At 55.9% G+C, this 20,192-nt stretch overlaps 2 protein-coding genes across 6 annotated transcripts; both read left to right on the top strand.

Moving 5' to 3' along the window:
* Positions 1–233: 233 nt before the first annotated feature.
* Positions 234–9,567, top strand: GCAT (glycine C-acetyltransferase). 4 transcript variants are annotated; one of them, XM_055251795.2, is made up of 9 exons: positions 234–496; positions 2,366–2,496; positions 5,186–5,287; positions 5,764–5,910; positions 7,807–7,961; positions 8,099–8,181; positions 8,327–8,498; positions 8,864–8,985; positions 9,235–9,567. In XM_055251795.2, exons 1-9 carry the CDS (start codon positions 301–303, stop codon positions 9,384–9,386), a joined length of 1,260 nt encoding a protein of 419 aa, XP_055107770.1. In that variant the 5' UTR covers positions 234–300; the 3' UTR covers positions 9,387–9,567. The 4 variants fall into 4 exon arrangements, with proteins under 4 accessions (XP_055107770.1, XP_063478663.1, XP_055107769.1 ...); XM_063622593.1 differs by having other exon boundaries at positions 241–496; positions 2,315–2,496; XM_055251794.2 differs by having other exon boundaries at positions 241–496; positions 2,291–2,496.
* A 4,357-nt stretch (positions 9,568–13,924) lies between these two features.
* GALR3 (galanin receptor 3) lies at positions 13,925–18,149 on the top strand. 2 transcript variants are annotated; one of them, XM_055251799.2, is made up of 3 exons: positions 13,925–14,756; positions 15,676–16,053; positions 17,011–17,801. In XM_055251799.2, exons 2-3 carry the CDS (start codon positions 15,695–15,697, stop codon positions 17,756–17,758), a joined length of 1,107 nt encoding a protein of 368 aa, XP_055107774.1. In that variant the 5' UTR covers positions 13,925–14,756; positions 15,676–15,694; the 3' UTR covers positions 17,759–17,801. The 2 variants fall into 2 exon arrangements, with proteins under 2 accessions (XP_055107774.1, XP_063478665.1); XM_063622595.1 differs by lacking the exon at positions 13,925–14,756 and having other exon boundaries at positions 15,405–16,053; positions 17,011–17,248; positions 17,449–18,149.
* Positions 18,150–20,192: the final 2,043 nt, after the last annotated feature.

Raw genomic sequence — 20,192 nt, 5'->3', positions numbered from 1 at the left:
TACGTGGGAATGCGGTGGGGAGTCTGGTGGGCTGGGCCCTGACGCGACTTTCTCCGCCCCCTTCCCTCCCCTCTGCCACCCGGACCGCTGCAGTCTCAACTTGCAAATCAAGCCGCTCGGTCCCCGGCGGATCCCGCCAGGCCCCGCCCACCCATCCTAGGCCCGCCTCCCCGCCTCTTTAACCCTGCCCCCCTCGCTCCGATTGGCTGCTGGAGCCCGGCCCCCGGCCACGTGACCAGGCTGCGTCCGCGATGCGCACGGCTTCCAGGCAGGCAGGCGTTCTCAGGCGAGGTAGGAGCGATGTGGGCTGGGAACGCCTGGCGCGCCGCACTCTTCTGGGTGCCCCGCGGCCGCCGCGCACAGTCAGCGCTGGCCCAGCTGCGTGGCATTCTGGAGGGGGAGCTGGAAGGCATCCGCGGAGCTGGCACTTGGAAGAGCGAGCGGGTCATCACGTCCCGTCAGGGGCCGCACATCCGCGTGGACGGCGTCTCCGGAGGTAACTCTCCGTCCCGGGAGTCGTTCCAAGACCTTTCCCGAGCTTGTGCTGGAATGGAGGTCCTGGAGGCGGGGGTGGGCGGCTCCTACACTCTTAGCTACTGTTCCCCTTCGGATCTGTCAGGGCGACTTTATGGCTTCCTAATACTGACTCTCGCCTGGTTAAACCCGTTTTGACGGAGGGAGGCGATTTGCCCAGCAAGAAAACTCGCATTTCTTGAGCGGCTGCTTTGTGAAGGTGTCTACCAATTGTTGCTGCACGTGAACTCCTCCTAACTTCTAGACGCAGGAATGACTAATTCCATTTTACAAACGAAGAGGCTGAAATCCACAGATGTGAAATGGCTTGCCCAAAAGCCCCCAGCTAGCTGCAGGCAGCGCTGGAATATTGGAGCTGGAACATTGCCTAACTGGCCAGAGAGGACAGCTTGCTGGGTAAACTCATAGCAAGCAAGGTGTCCCAGGGCTGCCGCAGAAATTACATGATGAGTTGGCCCTGCCTGGTCTCCCTCATTTCTTTCTTTCCTTTTTTTTTTTTTTTCTGAGACGGAGTCTCGTCTTGCTTTGTCCCCCAGGCTGGAGTGCAGTGGCGAGATCTTGGTTCAGTGCAACCTCTGCCTCCCAGGTTCAAGCGATTTTCATGCCTTAGCCTCCCAAGTAGCTGGGACTACAGGCACGTGCCAGCACACCCGGCTAATTTTTGTGTTTTTAATAGAGACTGGGTTTCACCATGTTGACCAGGCTGGTCTTGAACTCCTGACCTCAAGTGATCCGCCCGCCTCAGCCTCCCAAAGTGTTGGGATTACAGGTGTGAGCCACCACTCCCAGCCCTCCCTCATTTCACTCTAACCAGTGGTTACACCGGACTTATTCGTGTCAGGCCTCAGGTGAGTGGTGATCATCAACAGGCTCCCAAAGCTGCCTTCTGCCCAGGAAATAGGCATAGAACCCTTGGTGCTGTTGCACTCATTTGTAAAATAGAGGTCCCAGGTAATCCCTTCTCTCCCTCAGGGGAAGCTTAGAGCCAGTCAAAAGTTGGGAAATTAGGAGACCCAAGTTCTCATCCTGTTTTTGCCTTTCCCAGGCTGTGTGAACTTTCCTCTCTGGCCTGTTTGCTCCTGAGGTCAGCTGTGTTCACTCTGGGCTTTCGAATTCGGGGACTGGTATCTCAGGCACCTACCTTTGGGGGTGTGATTCTGGCAGCAAAGTAAACTGTGGAGTTCCAGGACTGCAGCAGGCATCTGACCCAGCCCTCTTCTTTAACCCTCAAGGAAACCAAAGGGTCAGATAAGGAGTCAGTGGTGGTCTTCAGGCACAGGAGAAGCCTGTGAGGAAGGGCTGAGTTCCTCCTTGGGTAGAATGTGATTCAAAGCCAGAGTTTAGGCTGGACACAATGGCTTGTGCCTGAAATCTTAGCACTTTGGGAGGCCAAGGCAGGAGGATTGCTTGAGGCTAGGAGTTCAAGACCAGCACGGGCAACATAATGAGACCCCATCTCTACAAAAAATAAAAAAATTTAATCGGGCATGGTGGCACACACCTGTAGTCCCAGCTATTCAGGAGGTTGAGTGGGAGGATTGCTTGAGCCTGGGAGGTTGGGGCTGCAGTGAACCATGATTGCACCACTGTACTCCAACCTGGGCGACAGAGCTAGACCCTGTCTCAAAAAAAAAAAAAAGCTTAAACTTCTTGCTCTTCAAGATGTGTAGCACTGACCCTCCCTCTGTAGCTGTTGAATTTGGTGCCTTCTCAACGGTGAATCCAGGTCTGTTTCCTTTCTGGACCATTTCCCCAGGGCCTGTCACTGTCATCTTTCCAGGCCCACCCTTGCCCCACCTGAGCTGCTGTATCCATCTCCTCTCCACCTCAGGAATCCTTAACTTCTGTGCCAACAACTACCTGGGCCTGAGCAGCCACCCTGAGGTGATCCAGGCAGGTCTGCAGGCTCTGGAGGAGTTTGGAGCTGGCCTCAGCTCTGTCCGCTTTATCTGTGGAACCCAGGTACACAGTGAGTGGTGGGGGGTTGTGGGGACTGACCCCAGCTGCCTGCTTCCCACAGTCAGCAAGGCTGGTTTAGCCTACTGTTGGCCCCAGAGCTGTGCAGCAGAAAGGCTGAGTGTAGGCCTCTGTTTTGCTAAAAAGCTTTGGCCAAGGAACTTTACATATATTTTTTTTCTTTTCGAGACAGAATCTTGCTCTGTCACCCAGGCTGGAGTGCAGTGGCACAATCTTGGCTCGCTGTAACCTTCACCTACCAGACTCAAATGATTCTCCGTGCCTCAGCCTCCTGAGTAGCTGCGATTACAGGCGTGCTACCACACCCAGCTAATTTTTTTTTTTTTTTTTTGAGAGGGAGTCTCGCTCTGTCACTGAGGCTGGAGTGCAGTGGCGTGATCTTGGCTACTGCAAGCTCTGCCTCCCCGGTTCACGCCATTCTCCTGCCGCAACCTCCCGAGTAGCTGGGACTACAGGCGCCTATCACCACGCCCAGCTAATTTTTTGTATTTTTAGTAGAGATAGGGTTTCACTGTGTTAGCCAGGATGGTCTCGATCTCCTGACTTCGTGATCCACCCACCGTGGCCTCCCAAAGTGCTGGGATTACAGGCGTGAGCCACCGCACCTGGCCTAATTTTTGTATTTTTAGTAGAGACGGGGTTTCACCATGTTGGCCAGGCTGGTCTTGAACTCCTGGCCTCAAGTGATCTCCTCCACCTTGGCCTTCCAAAGTGGAAACTGCCATTTTGAGCATTCATTTTCCCACCTGCAAAACAGAGTCCCTCACACCTGACCTTCTATAAGAAGAGGAGTAGGCAGCGGGAACTGAGACTGAGGGCTCTGGGGCTGTTCTGACGGAACACAGTTGCCAGTGCTGCCCTTTAGTGGCCCTGTTCCTGTGGGCAAGTATCTTAACCTTTCTCTGTGTCAATTACTTCATAGGGAAAATGAAGATAATAGCACTTAATAGGATCATTACAAATTAAAGACTTAATACATGTAATGCTTAGAGTAGGCCGGGTGCAGTGGCTCATACGTGTAATCCCAGCACTTTGGGAGGCTGATGCAGGCGGATCACCTGAGGTCAGGAGTTCGAGACGAGCCTGGCCAACATGGCGAAACCCTTTCTCTACAAAAATACAAAAATTAGCTGGCATGATGGTGGGTGCCTGTAATCGCAGCCACTTGGGAGGCTGAGGCAGGAGAATCGCTTGAACCTAGGAGGTGGAAGTTGCAGTGAGCTGAGATCACACCACTGCACTCCAGCCTGAGCAACAGAGTGAGACTCTGTCTCAAAAAAAAAAAAAGCATAGAACAGCCTGGCACATAGTAGTGCTCAATGAATTTTGGCTATTATTTATTTTCCAAATGTTACAAAATAAATTTATATAAGTATGAAACTTAAATAGTACTTATTATGTGCCAGGAATTCTTTTAAGAAAATTACAACTATTGGCCAGGCGTGGTGGCTCATGCCTGTAATCCAGGCACTTTGGGAGGCCGAGGTGGGTGGATTACTTGAGGTCAGGAGTTCAAGACCAGCCCGGCCAACATGGTGAAACCCTGTCTGTGCTAAAAATACAAAAATTAGCTGGCCATGTTCGCTTGAACCCAGGAAGCAGGGGTTGCAGTGAGCCACAATGGTGCGACCACACTCCAGCCGGGGTGACAGAGTAAAACTCTGTCTCAAAAAAAAAATAAAGAACATTAGAACATTACAAGTATTAATTCATTAATCCTAAGTGATAGCTGCTATTCTTATTCCTGCTATTGAGATGAGGACAGAGAGGTTAAGTGACTTGCCCAGAGGCACACAGCCTATTGTGGGATTTGAACCCTGGCTCAAGAGTCCATGCTGGCTGGGCATGGTGGTTCACACCTGTAATCCCAATACTTTTGGAGCCCAAAGCAGAAGGATCACTTGATGCCTGGAGTTTGAGACCAGCCTGGGCAACATAGCAAGACCCTCTCTCTACAAAAAAAAAAAAAGTTTTTAATTAGCTGGGTGTGGTGGTGCACACCTGTAGTCCCAGCTACTAGGGAGGGGAGGCTGAGTTGGGAGGATCACTTGAGCCCAGAAGTTCAAGGCTACAGTAAGCTATGATCTCACTACTGCACTCCAGCCTGAGTGACAGAGAATCCCTGTCTCATTTGCCAAAAAAAAGAGAGTCTGTGCTCCTGACTACTTGTGCTTATCATTAACAGCCCTCTCAGAAAGGTGAGAGCGAAATGAATGTCAGAGGCAGAACTCTTGACTCGCATCCAGTCACCTCCCAGCAAAGCCCTCACCCAGACCCAACAGTTTTCAAATCTACAAATTAGAGGCCCAGGTGAACCCAGAATTACCTCTGTGATCTTTTTCTTCACCATTAGGCAACGAAAAATGACACTCAGTATGGTGTTAGGAAGACACATCTTCCTTCTCCACGAGTGCCCGTAATTCCACCATTAGACTGCCACTGTAAAACCAAATTCTGCCCAGGGACGGAACCTAACAGGTCCCCAGTTCCTCAGTGGGAACTGTCTGTCAGATTCCTGGCAGCTCTGGGATAGCCCATGTGTGGCAGAAAGTAAGGAGACTGAGGCTGTAGGCCTTCTGGGTTGGGTCTCTGTGGTCCTCCAAGCCTCTGTCCCCTCGAACTTGTCCCACATGACCCCACAGGCATCAACACGTGTCGCACTCATTTTCTTCAGAGCATCCACAAGAATCTAGAAGCAAAAATAGCCCGCTTCCACCAGCGGGAAGATGCCATCCTCTATCCCAGCTGTTTTGACGCCAACGCCGGCCTCTTTGAGGTGTGTGGAAGCTGTCCTGTGGGTGAGGGTTGGTGGGGCCTGTTAGGCTGAGGAAGGCTTGGGGGTGGGCAGTTGGGAGAACCTAGCAGGATTCAGTGCCATGCCTAGAGGCTCCAGAGCCCATTTCTTCTGGAGGTCAAGGTTGGGCCAGGTAGGTGCTCCAAGAGGAATCCTGGGGCTTGCAAGGAGCCTGAGTTCCAGAGCCTTTGGGGGATAAGCTACATCAGCTGGAAGGCTGGGGGAGGCAGGGGCCTAGTACTCACCAAATATATTCTTACCTCCTCTTACTAGAGCAGGGCGCTGGTCCAGCCCGGCACTGAGGCACGGGGGCCCCAGATAGAAGCATAGGACGCCTTGCCTCTCTACCCAGAGGAACGCCCTGGCTGGCAGTACAGTTTTTGATTTGCGGGAGTCCTGGTCGAGGGAGAAGCCCAGGGTGGTTAAATGATGGCTCTACGCTCACTGCCTCCCTCCAGGCCCTGCTGACCCCGGAGGACGCAGTCCTGTCGGACGAGCTGAACCATGCCTCCATCATCGACGGCATCCGCCTGTGCAAGGCCCACAAGTATCGCTATCGCCACCTGGACATGGCCGACCTAGAAGCCAAGCTGCAAGAGGCCCAGGTAGGGCGACACCTGGGTCCACCCTCAGCCTCTGCCTGGGGAAGGAAGTGAGGCTTAGAGAGGCCAACTCCTCACTCACAGACAAGAGAGCCTGAAAGTTTGAAACAGCAGAGATTTGTCCAAGATTTGAACCCAAATCCCTCACACCCGTAGCATTATTCTTTCTTTTTTTTTTTTGAGATGGAGTCTTGCTGTCGCCCAGGCTGGAGTGCAGTGGCGCGATCTCGGCTCACTGCAGGCTCCGCCCCTCGGGGTTCACCGGCATTCTCCTGCCTCAGCCTCTCAAGTAGCTGGGACTACAGGCACCCGCCACCTCACCCGGCTAATTTTTTGTATTTTTAGTAGAGACGGGGTTTTGCCATGTTAGCCAGGATAGTCTCGATCTCCTGACCTCGTGATCCGCCCGCCTCGGCCTCCCAAAGTGCTGGGATTACAGGCGTGAGCCACCGCGCCCGGCCTTTTTTTTTTCTGAGACAGAGTTTCACTGTGTCGCCAAGGCTGGTGCGATCTTGGCTCACTGCAACCTCCACCTCCTGGGTTCAAGTGATTCTCCTGCCTCAACCTCCCAAGTAACTGGGATTACAGACATCTGCCACCCCACCTGGCTAATTTTTGTATTTTTAGTAAAGACGAGGTTTCGTCATGTTGTCCAGGCTGGTCTCGAACTCCTGACTTCAGTTGATTCACCCGCCTAGGCCTCCCGAAGTGCTGGGATTATAGACGTGAGCCACTGTGCCTAGCACCAGAGCATTATTCCATTGTACCATGGTGCCTTGAGGTTTTTCCGTGTGTGTGTGTGTGTGTGACAGTCTCACTCTGTTGCCCAGGTGTGTGTGTGTATGTGTATGTGTGTGACAGAGTCTCACTCTGTTGCCCAGGTGTGTGTGTGTATGTGTATGTGTGTGTGTGTGACAGAGTCTCACTCTGTTGCCCAGGCTGTATTGCAACGGTGCAGTCATAGCTCACTGCAGCCTCAATCTTCTGGGCTCGAGCAATCCTCCCACCTCAGTCTCCTGAGTAGCTGGGACTACCGGTGCCCACCACACCTAGTTTTTTATTTGTTTGTTTGTTTTTTAGACAGAGTTTCACTCTTTTTGCCCAGGCTGGAGTGCAGTGGCACAATCTCAGCTCACTGCAACCTCTGCCTCCCGGGTTCAGTTGATTCTCCTGCCTCAGCTTCTGGAGTAGCTGGGATTACAGGCACACACCACCGTGCTCAGCTAATTTTGTATTTTTAGTAGAGGTGGGGTTTAACCATGTTGGCCAGGCTGGTTTCAAACTCCTGACCTCAGGTGATCTGCCTGCCTCAGCCTCCCAAAGTGTTGAGATTACAGGCGTGAGCCACTGCACCCGGCCTGTTTGTTTTTGAGACAGGGTCTCACTATAATGCTCAGGCTAGTCTTGAACTCCTGGGCTCCCAAAGTTACAGGCATGAGCCACCATACCTAGCCAGTTTTTTTAATTTTTAGTAGAGACAGGGTCTCACTATGTTGCCCAGGCTGGTCTCGAACCCCTAAGCTCCCAAAGTGCTGGGATTACAGGTGTGAGCCACTGCGCCCGGCCTGCCTTGAGTATTAGCAAGCACCTTCTGTGTGGCAGGCCCTTGCTAGGCATAAGGATAGAATGTACATGTTGGTGAGACCTGGTCCCAGCCTAGCCTGCCCTCTGGGACCTTACACAGGCATTCTCACTGTCCAGGGCTCAGCGTGGAGATGGGTGACACCGAGAGGCTCAGATGAGGGAGAGGATGTTCCAGCCCCCAAGCTGGTGGTACCTCTGTGCCCACCTCTGCTGGGCACTGGGCAGGATGAGCTCTCAGAGCTCCAAGCAGCATAAGAGACGGGTGGTTTGGCCCAACTTAACACCACCCACCATCTGCTCATGTCTTTCCTGCAGAAGCATCGGCTGCGCCTGGTGGCCACTGATGGGGCCTTTTCCATGGATGGCGACATTGCACCCCTGCAGGAGATCTGCCGCCTTGCCTCTAGATATGGCGCCCTGGTCTTTGTGGATGAATGCCATGCCACTGGCTTCCTGGGGCCCACAGGACGGTGGGACCATGTGGCACCTGAGGCCTGGGGTGGGGCTTCTGAGGGTGGCTGGGAAACGAGGAGGCCAGTCCCCAGCATGATCCATAATCCCTGGGCTCTCAGGAGGCCAGTGACAGCAGCGGCGGCTTCCCTTGCAGGGGCACAGATGAGCTGCTGGGTGTGATGGACCAGGTCACCATCATCAACTCCACCCTGGGGAAGGCCCTGGGTGGAGCATCAGGTACCTGCAAGGTTGTGTCCCTGGGGTCCGCTTGTCCTTTTGAAGGGCCCTGGAGGTGCTCAGGGAAGTGGGGAGGGCAGCATGGGCTATACTTTCAGTCTGGCCCCTGACCAACCCCTCCCCCCACCTCTTCCCTTCTTCTCAGGGGGCTACACAACAGGGCCTGGGCCTCTGGTGTCCTTGCTGCGGCAGCGCGCCCGGCCCTACCTCTTCTCCAATAGTCTGCCACCTGCTGTTGTTGGCTGCGCCTCCAAGGCCCTAGATCTGCTCATGGAGAGTAACACCATTGTCCAGTCTATGGCTGCCAAGACCCAGAGGTGCGGCTCCCAGCAGGGCAGGCTCGGCGGTGGGGGGACGTGGTGAGAGCCAGCCTCATGTGTCTGCCCAGGCCCATAGACAGCTCTGTGCCCACCGGGTCTGCTTTTGCCTCTTCCCCTCCCTCCTCTCTGTCCCTGCCTCTCCCCTCTAGCTTCTGTGTCTCCTTCTTGTCCATTCTGTCTTTCTGCCTCCCTTTTTGTTCTCCCTGCCCCCTGCCTGGCTCCCATCTGCCTCTTAGAGCTTGTAACTGTCTTTGTTGATCCTTCTTGCAGACTTGGGCATAGACCTCGGGCCTGGTCCCTGCAAGGAGCGGGTGTGAATGCTCCACGGCCCCTTAGCTACATATGACACCTTGTGCCCACAGGTTCCGTAGTAAGATGGAAGCTGCTGGCTTCACTATCTCGGGAGCCAGTCACCCCATCTGCCCTGTGATGCTGGGTGATGCCCGGCTGGCCTCTCGCATGGCGGATGACATGCTGAAGAGAGGTAAGGGTGCTGAGACAAGGGAACTGGTGGTGGGTCCTGAGAGAAAAGAAACGGAAACTCCTAGACTGTGACTCACTCCCGCACCCAGCCACGCTGCGGCCTCTTAGGCCAGCTGTCTGTCTGTCTAAGCTTGAAAACCCCAAGCCATGAGGCAGTCCCGAATCCGAGACCTGGGGCAGTTCCCTTGCCCTCTGTGTTCTGTCCCCAAGCCTGTTGGTTCTGGCATGCCCTTGCTTTCTACCCTCCCAGGCATCTTTGTCATCGGGTTCAGCTACCCCGTGGTCCCCAAGGGCAAGGCCCGGATCCGGGTACAGATCTCAGCAGTGCACAGCGAGGAAGACATTGACCGCTGCGTGGGGGCCTTCGTGGAAGTGGGGCGACTGCACGGGGCACTGCCCTGAGCTCTGGGTAAGGACAAGAAGAGCCAAGATCCACCTAGTGCCACAGAGTCAAAGGAGGTTTTCGATCAGCCCAGACGAGAGGCTCTGAGCCCTGAACTGAAGTCCCAGAGCTGGGCTGGGATGTGGCCTGTGTTGAGGGCTGTGAGAATGTGAAACAACAGTGTGAAAATTGGCTGTGGCACTCTGGTCTGCTTTATTGTCTCTGGGCAGGCCCAGTCCTGTGGCCGGTTGAAGAATCAGGCAGGAGCAGGGCTCTGAAGGGAGGCTCCTGAGGACTGCAGATCTCCACTGACCTCTTTCCCTAGATTAAGATGGGACCCAGTGGCCGGGCACGGTGGCTCACACCTGTAATCCCAGCACTTTGGGAGGCCGAGGTGGGCGGATCACCTGAGGTCCAGAGTTTGAGACCAGCCTGACCAACATGGAGAAACCCCATCTCTACTAAAAATACGAAATTAGTCGGGCGTGGTGGCGTATGCCTGTAATCCCAGCTACTCAGGAGGCTGAGGCAGGAGAATCGCTTGAACCTGGGAGGCGGAGGTTGCGATGAGCCAAGATAATGCCATTGCACTGCAGCCTGGGCAACAAGAGCAGAAGTCCGTCTCAAAAAAAAAAAAAAAAAAAGATGGGACCCAGGCCTTTGGGAGATAGGCACGGGCCACCATTTGTCTCAGGTAGTTTCTGTGCTGCTGTGGAGGGCTGCTGAGAACTAGCCCCACAGGCCCTTTACCCTGCCACTGCCCGCTACTCTGCAGCCCCTGAGTCTAGTCTTAGAGTCTAGCTTCTTCCTTCTTCCCACTGGAAGATGTCCTGTCACTGCCCAGATAGGAGGAAGCTGGGTGTCCATGTTTGGAAGGAGAGGCAGAGGATTCAGGCCCCAAAGAAAAGAATGAGGATCACCCCTGGGGAAGCTCCGGACAGTCTGGAACCCTGTGTTCAAGCCCACTCTCTCCCTGCCTTACTCTGGCCTTCGGCAAGCTCCAGTCCCTGTGTGTGCCTCAGTCCTCCTGCCACTACGCCTTGAGGTCTGAGGCCCTTCCATCTCGCTCATTCCAAGGTCTACGATGATCAGCCGCCAGGGGGTGCTGCGAGCACAGGCCGCGGCCGCCGGCTCGCCCCGCCCCTCCAGACTGGGGGCCTTGGGCCGCGGCTGTTCGGGCTGCCCAGCAGTCAAGACCAGGAGGGGTGATTTGCTGCTGCCAAGGCCCCATCCTCCCTTGTGCCCCACAACAGCTCGCCGCTCTCCTGTTGGAGGGGCCTGCGGGAGGAGGGCGGTCTCTCCCTGGCAGCCTTGTGGACCCCTTGTGGGGTGGGGAGTGGGGTCTCCGTAGCTCCACCCTCAGCGTGGTGTGACCTTGGGAAGCTCTTAGTTTACTTGGGGCAGAGGATGAAAAGGCCCTTTGTCATTAACGACATGAAACTAGCTCTACGTCTCTGACGTCCTGCACCTCCAGCCTACCCATTTGCCCATTATCTTGGGATGAACAATATGAGCTGGGGTCCAGCAGCTGGGGGGGTGGGGGCCGGTGTGAGGGTGAAGGCTGCCTGGCTGGGGTAGCTGTGGCCACATTAGCGGCAGGAACATTTGCAGCCCGCCACCACCGAGTAGGGCACGTGGCACCAGGCGCGCTGCTGCAGGCGATGTGCACAAGGGCTCAACCAGTAATGCCGAGCCAGCAGCTTGATGAGCATGGTCTGCGATAGCCGGCAGCTCATGTTAGGCGCCACGGGCAGCCGCGGGGTGACGTGTGGCAGTCGGTGTGGTGCACCGGGCGGGGCCAGAACAGAAGGCCCAGATCCACCCAGACCGACGTGAGGGGGCACGAGGCGAGGTCCAGACAGCGCCGTAGAAAGTGTGACGCCGCCCCTGTGCCTCCTGGGAGCCGCCGCTGGCGTTGCGCTGCCGCGCTGGCAGCGACCCCGTGGGCTAGCTGGTCGCGGTAGAGCTCCACGCCGTGGGCCAACCCGCGGCTCAGCATGTCCTGCTGCACCAGCCCAGGTCCGCCGCCGCGCTTCTTCCGCAGTCATCCAGAAGGTGTCTGTAGGAGGCGCAGCAGCCGCTCTGGGTGCACGTGTTTCGGCTTGGGCTCCTACCGGTAGTCGCCGGCCGCCCACGACAAGCTGTAGGGCCACGCGGGGCGGGAGTGCCGGCCGTGGATCAGCTGCAAGTCCGTATTCTGCAGAATCAGAGGCTCTGAGGACCGCTCCAAGGGCGCAGTGTCCTTGTTCTCCGCGTCGCGCACGGGGTTCAGGGCCGCAGGCTACCAGAAGCGGCGGTAGGAGTGAATGGAGGTGGCGGCACCGGGCGCACCCAAGGTCTAGGCTCACGGCCGTGCTCTTTATGGCCGCCTGTTCCTTCCTCCTTCCCTCCACCTCCGCTCTCGTATCAGCTTAGCCTTGCCGCTGCTGGCAGCTCATCGCCCTAGGCCAAGAAGGACCTTGTGAGCAGGGGGCTCCCAAGGGCCAGGAGTGCAAAGTCATGAATCTCAGATGCTTTCCAGCCCGATCCAGAGTTCAGGCATGCACATTCGTCCAGGCTTCTGGGAGTCTAAGGGTGCGTTACTTTCACGCAGTGGTTGCAGATCTGTCAAAGTTTCTAAAATCCCACCAAACTGAGTCTCGCCATTCAGGGATCATAAGAGTCTACAATTCTGTTGTGCAATTCAATTCTGAATTCAATTCAGAATTAATTCAATTCTGGCCGGGTGCGGTGGCTCACGTCTGTAATCCCAGCACTTTGGGAGGCTGAGGCGGGCGGATCACGAGGTCAGGACATCGAGACCATCCTGGCTAAAACGGTGAAACCCCATCTCTACTAAAAATACAAAAACAAAAAATTAGCCGAGCGTGGTGGCGGGCGCCTGTAGTCCCAACTACTCGGGAGGCTGAGGTGGGAGAATGGCGTGAACCTGGGAGGCGGAGCTTGCACTTGCAGTGAGCCGAGATCGCACTACTGCACTCCAGCCTGGGCGACAGAGCAAGACTGTCTCAAAAACAAAACAAAACAGAAAAAAAAAAAATTCAATTCTGAAGGTTCTGAATTCAGGTTTGGCAAGTCTAGATTAGATTCCTAATAGTTTCAATTCCATGAGACTCTGCTTCCAAAAATTGAGGATTTTCTGCATCTAAAGAAGGTGACATCAGGCTTTAGAGAGGCACCTCTGAGCCCTGGTGAAAACCCCGGGGCCTTCGAGGAGCTAGTTATTTTCTTTTCTTTTCTTTTCTTTTTTTTTTTTTTGAGTCTTGCTCTGTTGCCCAGGCTGGAGTGCAGTGGTGCAGTCTCTGCTCACTGCAACCTCTGCCTCCTGGGTTCAAGCCATTCTCCTGCCTCAGCCTCCCAAGTAGCTGGGATTACAGGTGTGCACCACCATACCTGGCTAATTTTTAGTAGAGATGAGTTTCACCATGTTGGCCAGGCTGGTCTTGAACTCCTGACCTCAAGTGGTCCAACTGCCTTGGCCTCCCAAAGTGCTGGGATTACAGACATGAGCCACGACGCCTGGCCTTGAGGAGCTAGTTCTGAGCATCTACCCCAGCTCCTCTGGCCTGGAATGCAAGTCCTGGCTCCATCAGCGCCCCTCACACTGTTTTCTCTCCCCTTACGCACTTCCCCTTGATGCTCCCCAACCCCACCCCCAGCTTCTAAAAACACTACACTCAGCTCCTCCACTTCTCCCCTCCCTTCCTTAACTCACTGCAGACTGCCTTTTGCCCTCAATACACCTGTCCAGTTTACCAGCAGCCTCCTCGTTGCTGAATCCAGTGTACCTTGCTCCCCAGGTGCTAGCCTCCCAAACCCTCTGGAGGCATGTGGCCATGTGTCCCCTCCTTCTCCACTCAGTTCAGGACAGAACTCCATGACCGAATCACACAGCTGTTCACCAAGACCTATTCAAGAGGCTCCTAACAGGCCACTCATCATATCTCTCCCCCTCTGTCCATCCTTTTCACCCTCGGCAATAATAGAGTTTTTTTTTTTTTTTTTTTTTTTTGAGACAGAGTCTCGCTCTGTCGCCCAGGCTGGAGTGCAGTGGCATGATCTTGCCTCACTGCATCCTCCACCTCCTGGCTTCAAGCAATTCCCTGCCTCAGTCTCCTGAGCAGCTGGGATTACAGGTGCCCGCCACCACGCCCGGCTAATTTTTGTATTTTTAGCAGACATGGGGTTTCATCATCTTGGCCAGGCTGGTCTTGAACTCCTGACCTCATGATCCACCTGCCTCGGCCTCCCAAAATGCTGGGATTACAGGCCTGAGCCACCACACCCAGCCTCTTTTTTTTTTTTTTTTTTTTTAGACAATGTCTCACTCCATCACCCAGGCTGGAGTGCAGTGGCGTCATCTCAGCTCATTGCAACCTCCACCTCCCAGGTTCAAGCGATTCTCCTGCCTCAGCCTCCAGAGTAGCTGGGATTACAGGCGCCCACCACCACACTCAGTTAATTTTTGTATTTTTAGTAGAGACAAGATTTCGCGGCCGGGCGCGGTGGCTCAAGCCTGTAATCCCAGCACTTTGGGAGGCCGAGGCGGGCGGATCACAAGGTCAGGAGATCGAGACCATCCTGGCTAACATGGTGAAACACCGTCTCTACTAAAAAAATACAAAAAAAAAATTAGCCGGGCGTGATGGCGGGCGCCTGTAGTCCCAGCTATGCGGGAGGCTGAGGCAGGAGAATGGCGTGAACCCGGGAGGCAGAGCTTGCAGTGAGCCGAGATCGTGCCACTGCACTCCAGCCTGGGCGACAGAGCAAGACTCCGTCTCAAAAAAAAATAAATAAATAAAAAATAAAATAAAGATTTCGCCACATTGGCCAGGCTGGTCTCGAATTCCTGGCCTCAAGTGATCTGCCTGCCTCGGCCTCCCAAAGTGCTGGGATTACAGACGTGAGCCACCATGCCCGGCCTAGGAACCTTTTCTAAACATGGATTGGAGCAAGAAGGTGCAGGGGTAGGGGACGGAGTCATCAGGCTGGGCCACAGGAGGTGGGAGTGCCAGAGACTGGCTGGGCCCTGGGCACAGAGGGGTTAACTACAAAGCAAATCACAGAGAGCGAGATCAATGGGTTACTGGCTGCAGAGAGAGGAAAAGGCAGCAGCAACGCAGAGAGGCAGAGAAGAGCCAGGCAGAAGAGCCTGCCACCTGGGGGAAATCAGGGACTGAGGGGGAAGTGGCCAGTGGCTACTCCAGAGGGAGTGCCCAACTCTGGCTCAGCAGAGGGGGCAGAGGAGAGGAGGGGCCTTAAAGGCGAAGGGAGAGAAGTAGAAGGCAGACCAGTACCTGCAGGGAGGCACCGAGGGGCAGCTGCTGAACCAGGAGGCCCGCCCAGCCCGGCCATTTCACCCAGGATCAAGCCCACTGCCCAAGGCGGAGGTGGGTGTTGCCCATCCTGGGCTTTGGGGACCTACTGCATGCTGGGTGCTGGGGTGGGGGCAGACATTGCCTTTCTTCCCTACTCCCTGCCTGGCCCCCCTTTCCCCTACTTTGTCCCACCACCCCAGTGGTCTCAAGCCTGCGAGGGTATCCGCAGGTAGTAGGAGACATGGGCTGTAGAGTGGGATGGGGGTGAGCATGGGTTTGGTGTGCACACACACACAGGTTGTCAGAGGCACCACCTGTTACAGGCTCTCAGATGAGCACTCTAGCTTAAGAGGCAGGATACCAGGGTGGCAACAGCCCTAGAGCTGCCATTTCGAGTGTGATATTACCCTCCCATGTCCCCTCTCTGGGCCTCAATTTCTCTATGTGCAGAGAGGGAGCAGTGACCTACATGGTCTTCCCAGTTTTGCCATTGTGGTGATCTCACTATACTGGACTCTCCAGTGACTCAGGGATGTTACCCGTGTTTTGCTGAGGCTACAACTTGTAGCCAGAGAAAGCCCTAAATCCATGTCCCAGGGTCTCCCCTGAGCTTCAGATCCCCATTGAGAAGGAAAATATACCAGTTTCTGGGGTTGGCCCCTCCCCCCATCGCCATATCTTCATCCTACTTCACTTGTGCCTTCCCCAGCCTCGTGGGTTGAAAGTGTCCCTCAAATACCTAGGTAGCCCTCCAGGCAGGACTCTAGGCGTGTTCCTTAGGAAACTGAGGAACTCTCACCCCTTGAACACCACGAGCTTGCTCACACAGTGGCACTCAGCGATTACTTTGGCTCTGCTCTCCCCTCCTCCATCTCCCACGAGCTTCCAGCCCAGAACACCTGGCCAGACCCAGGTCGGGGGAGCTAGATCCCGGGGTCAAGCAACCAGAACTGGGGGCTCTTGCCTGAGGATTCCAGCTTCTCTTCCCCAGGTGCCCGTCTGATGGGGAGATGGCTGATGCCCAGAACATTTCACTGGACAGCCCAGGGAGTGTTGGGGCCGTGGCAGTGCCTGTGGTCTTTGCCCTAATCTTCCTGCTGGGCACAGTGGGCAATGGGCTGGTGCTGGCAGTGCTCCTGCAGCCTGGCCTGAGTGCCTGGCACGAGCCTGGCAGCACCACAGATCTGTTCATCCTCAACCTGGCGGTGGCTGACCTCTGCTTCATCCTGTGCTGCGTGCCCTTCCAGGCCACCATCTACACGCTGGATGCCTGGCTCTTCGGGGCCCTCGTCTGCAAGGCCGTGCACCTGCTCATCTACCTCACCATGTACGCCAGCAGCTTCACGCTGGCTGCTGTTTCCGTGGACAGGTGCGCTGTGCCTAGGGCCTGGCTGGGCAGGGCTGTGGGGGCGGGGTTGGGGGGGAGGAGTCGTGAACAGATCCTCATTGCCTTAGGAAGGAGAGAGTGGGGGACCAGAAAAGGAGGTGGGTGGGAGGAAACAAAAGCTCCCTGATCCCTCACAAGCAGCCTCTGGGCACCTGCAGGGCATGCTTGAGGGGACTGTCCTGCCCTTCCCCTCCTCCACTGTGAGCTTCCAGAGGAAGCCTCTGAGTCTCAAGTGGCAGCACAGGGTCTGGCACATAGTAAGTGCTCTCTAAGCACGAAATGAATGGCAAAAGAAGCTCACGAATGCATTCATCAGTTTTTTTGTCAGTTTTTTTTTTTTTTTTTTTTTTGGATCTCGGCTCACTGCAACCTCTGCCTCCTGGGTTCCAGAGATTCTCCTGCCACAGGCTCCCGAGTAGCTGGGATTACAGGCCACCACACCTGGCTAATTTTTTGTATTTTTAGTAGAGACGGGGTTTTGCCATGTTGGACAGGCTGGTCTCGAACCCCTGACACCAGGTGATCCGCCTGCTTCGGCCTCCCAAGTGCTGGGATTACAGGCATGAGCCACCGCGCCCAGCCCAGCTATTTTATAACTGCCCACACCTGGCCCAGCTCTTCACACATCTGCTTCCATCGCTTGAAACTTGGGGTCAAATTCAGGCTCACATTAGCTGATGACCCTGGGCAAGTCACTTCTCTCTAGGCCTCATCTGACGCATCCATAAAATAATCCTAGAAATAACAACTCACCGGGATCGGGCCCTTGCTAGGTGCCAGGCACTGCTCTAAGCACCTTGCGCGTTCACACCCTTAATCCCCGCCACGTCCCCCACGGTTCACAGGAGGCGCACCGGGCCGCAGGGCCCAGCGCGGGACGTGGCGCGGGCCCCTGCGGGAAGGCATCTGTCCGCCCCGCTGACCCGGCGCCCTCCGCAGGTACCTGGCCGTGCGGCACCCGCTGCGCTCGCGCGCTCTGCGCACGCCGCGCAAGGCCCGCGCCGCGGTGGGGCTGGTGTGGCTGCTGGCGGCGCTCTTCTCGGCGCCCTACCTCAGCTACTACGGTACCGTGCGCTACGGCGCGCTGGAGCTCTGCGTTCCCGCCTGGGAGGACGCGCGCCGCCGAGCCCTGGACGTGGCCACCTTCGCTGCCGGCTACCTGCTGCCCGTGGCCGTGGTGAGTCTGGCCTACGGGCGCACGCTGCGCTTCCTGTGGGCCGCCGTGGGTCCCGCGGGCGCGGCGGCGGCCGAGGCGCGGCGAAGGGCGACGGGCCGTGCGGGGCGCGCCATGCTGGCGGTGGCCGCGCTCTACGCGCTCTGCTGGGGCCCGCATCACGCGCTCATCCTGTGCTTCTGGTACGGCCGCTTCGCCTTCAGCCCGGCCACCTACGCCTGCCGCCTGGCCTCGCACTGCCTGGCCTACGCCAACTCCTGCCTCAACCCGCTCGTCTACGCGCTCGCCTCGCGCCACTTCCGCGCGCGCTTCCGCCGCCTGTGGCCGTGCGGCCGCCGACGCCGCCACCGCGCCCGCCGCGCCCTCCGTCGCGTCCGCCCGGCGTCCTCGGACCCACCCGGCTGCCCCGGAGACGCCCGGCCTCGCGGGAGGCTGCCGGCTGGTGGCGGCCGGGGCCCGGAGCCCAGGGAGGGACCCGCCCACGGCGGAGAGGCTGCCCGAGGACCGGAATAAACCCTGCCGCCTGGACTCTGCCTGTGTCCGTCTGTCTCACTCCCGTTCTCCGAGGGCGGGACGCCACCGGGCCAGGGATGGGGCAATGCCACGAGCTCTCTGAGGAGCGTTGAGTGGAGCGACTTGTCCCCTCTCCACAGCGGAGCACCAGCCCAGTGGACACCCCTGGGTGTGAAAATGGACAGCACAGCCCGCCCGCAGCAGGGCAGCTCCCAGAGCCTGCCCAGAGCCAGCCTGGCAGTCCCTCTGCCCATCCTTCCAACTAGGTGACACCTAGGTCCTGCTTCCTCCACCACCTCTTAGCTATCCGCTTCTTGGTTCCAAGCTCAGTCCTAGGTAATTTAACATCAACAGCTAATAAATGGCTAATATTTAAGTGAGACCAGGCGCTTGGCTCATGCCTGTAATCTCAGCGCTTTGGGAGGTCGAGGCGGGAGGATCGCTTGAGACAGCAGTTCAAGGCTGCAGTGAGCTATGATCACGCCACTGCATTCCAGCCTAGGCAGCACAGCAAGACCTTGTCTCTAAAAATAATATTTATTAAGCAGGTACCATATGCCTCATGCTACATTTTTTGTCAAAACAGCTTTGCAAATAGATATGATTACCCCCTCCCCTTTTTTTTTTTTTATCTTTTAGAGACAGAGTCTTGTCGCCCAGGCTGGAGTACAGTGGCACAATCTCGGCTCACTGCAACCTCCGTCCCCCGGGTTCAAGCAATTCTCCTGCCTCAGCCTCCAGAGTAGCTGGGATTACAGGCGCCCACTACCACATCCGACTAATTTTTTTTTAAAAATAGAGATGGGGTTTCACCATTTTGGACAGGCTGGTCTCGAACTCCTGACCACAGGTGATCCATCCGTCTTGGCCTCCCAAAGTGCTGGGATAACAGGCGTGAACCACTGTGCCCAGCCGTTTAGCCCCATTTTACAGATGTAGAAATCAAGGATCATAGAGATTTAGTGATTTGCCACACCGCTGGTGTTTGGCAGAGGTTGGATGCAAACCCATGGCTAACTTTTTCTTTTTTTTTTTCTATTATCATTATATTATTATTATATATTTTTTTTTTGAGAGAGAGAGAGTTATCCAGGCTGCAGTGCAGTGGCACAATCTTGGCTCAACGCAACCTCCGCTTTCCAGGTTCAAGCGATTCTCCTGCCTCAGCCTCCTGAGTAGCTGGGACTACAGGTGTATGCCACCACACCCAGCTAATTTTTTTTTGTTGTTGTTGTTATATATATATATTTTTTAGTAGAGATGGGGTTTCACCGTGTTGGCCAGGCTGGTCTTGAACTCCTGACCTCAAGTGATCTGCCCCCATTGGCCTTCCAAAGTGCTGGGATTACAGGCGTGGGCCACCACGCCCGGCCTAACTTTTTCTACTTGGTTTCTTCCTTCTCCACCTCTGGGGCATCTCCTCTCAGTTTCCACGCTTCCACGGTTTTTCTTGGTTCTTCCTGATTATTTTCCAAAACTGTAGCTCCCCACACCTGACTGGGTGACCTGGAAACCCCAGACCTCTTCGTTAACAGACTTCTGTTCCAGGGTTCAGGCCAGCCAGTCCAGATGGGCTTCACCTGGGCATAAAGTCGTGGGTGCATTCCCTGGTCCAGACGCCTTATGTTACTCCATTTGGTGCCCCTGGCTCAGGAGAACTGGGCCATGCTTGGCCTCCAGCTAGCCTCCCAGGGGCTCCTTCCCTCTGTCCCCACAGCCGGGGATGTCTGGGGTGGTAAAAACCCAATAATTAACCAATAAATCAGTCTCAATGATTTCACATCCACCCACCTTCCTCCCACGTGCCCTTAATGTTATTAGCTTCTGGTCTGAGGCCTGAGACCCTGCAGCCTCTGTGTCTCCCCAGCACACCTCTGGCTGCTGAGGCACCCTGGGAAGACCCCTCCCTGAGAGCAGGCAGCTGCTGTGTCCCCATCAGTTTGTCACCTGCTACAGACCTAGCAGTCAGAGTGGCAGCAGGAGGCTAAGACCCCGCTCAAGGAGCAACTGCTTCAAGGGCACAGCACAGGCTGGGGCCAGGGCCTTCATCTCCCCGCGTGCCTAGTGCTCTTTCTCCCATGCCTTGGTGGACATTCTTGCTGTGACTCAGGCTGCAGCAGTGAGGGTGTTTCCTGGAGGGCAGGGAGTGCGATGCTACCCATTCCATAGCACACAGTATGACCATCACTGTCGCTTACGCCTCCTCTGTGCCTCACGCCAACGCTGGCAAGCAAGGGACGGTAACTCCATGTTCAGAAGAGAGCGCTGGGGTCCTGCACATGAGTTAACTTGGCCAGAGTCAAGTAGTAAGTGAGTGGTAGGGCTGGGATTCCGGAGTGGGCCTGACAGATGATTCCCAAGGCAGCCAGCCCCGGCAGCATCGGGAAAACACCCTCTGACAAAGTTCACTGCACCACTAACGGAGAGTGCCTGC

The sequence above is a fragment of the Symphalangus syndactylus genome, chromosome 18 (assembly GCF_028878055.3).
Source record: "Symphalangus syndactylus isolate Jambi chromosome 18, NHGRI_mSymSyn1-v2.1_pri, whole genome shotgun sequence".
In the NCBI taxonomy this organism is placed as follows: Eukaryota; Metazoa; Chordata; class Mammalia; order Primates; family Hylobatidae; genus Symphalangus; species Symphalangus syndactylus.
This window is presented reverse-complemented; position numbering and strand designations above follow the sequence as displayed.

What these genes read in the sequence shown, in the direction of transcription:
- GCAT (XM_055251794.2), top strand. Translation starts at nt 301, where the DNA reads ATGTGGGCTGGGAACGCCTGGCGCGCCGCACTCTTCTGGGTGCCCCGC. An exon ending in CCAACGCCGGCCTCTTTGAG is followed by an intron (nt 5,288 to 5,763) that starts GTGTGTGGAAGC and finishes GCCTCCCTCCAG; the next exon opens with GCCCTGCTGACCCCGGAGGA. An exon ending in ATGGCTGCCAAGACCCAGAG is followed by an intron (nt 8,499 to 8,863) that starts GTGCGGCTCCCA and finishes TTGTGCCCACAG; the next exon opens with GTTCCGTAGTAAGATGGAAG.
- GALR3 (XM_055251799.2), top strand. Translation starts at nt 15,695, where the DNA reads ATGGCTGATGCCCAGAACATTTCACTGGACAGCCCAGGGAGTGTTGGG. An exon ending in GCTGCTGTTTCCGTGGACAG is followed by an intron (nt 16,054 to 17,010) that starts GTGCGCTGTGCC and finishes CGCCCTCCGCAG; the next exon opens with GTACCTGGCCGTGCGGCACC.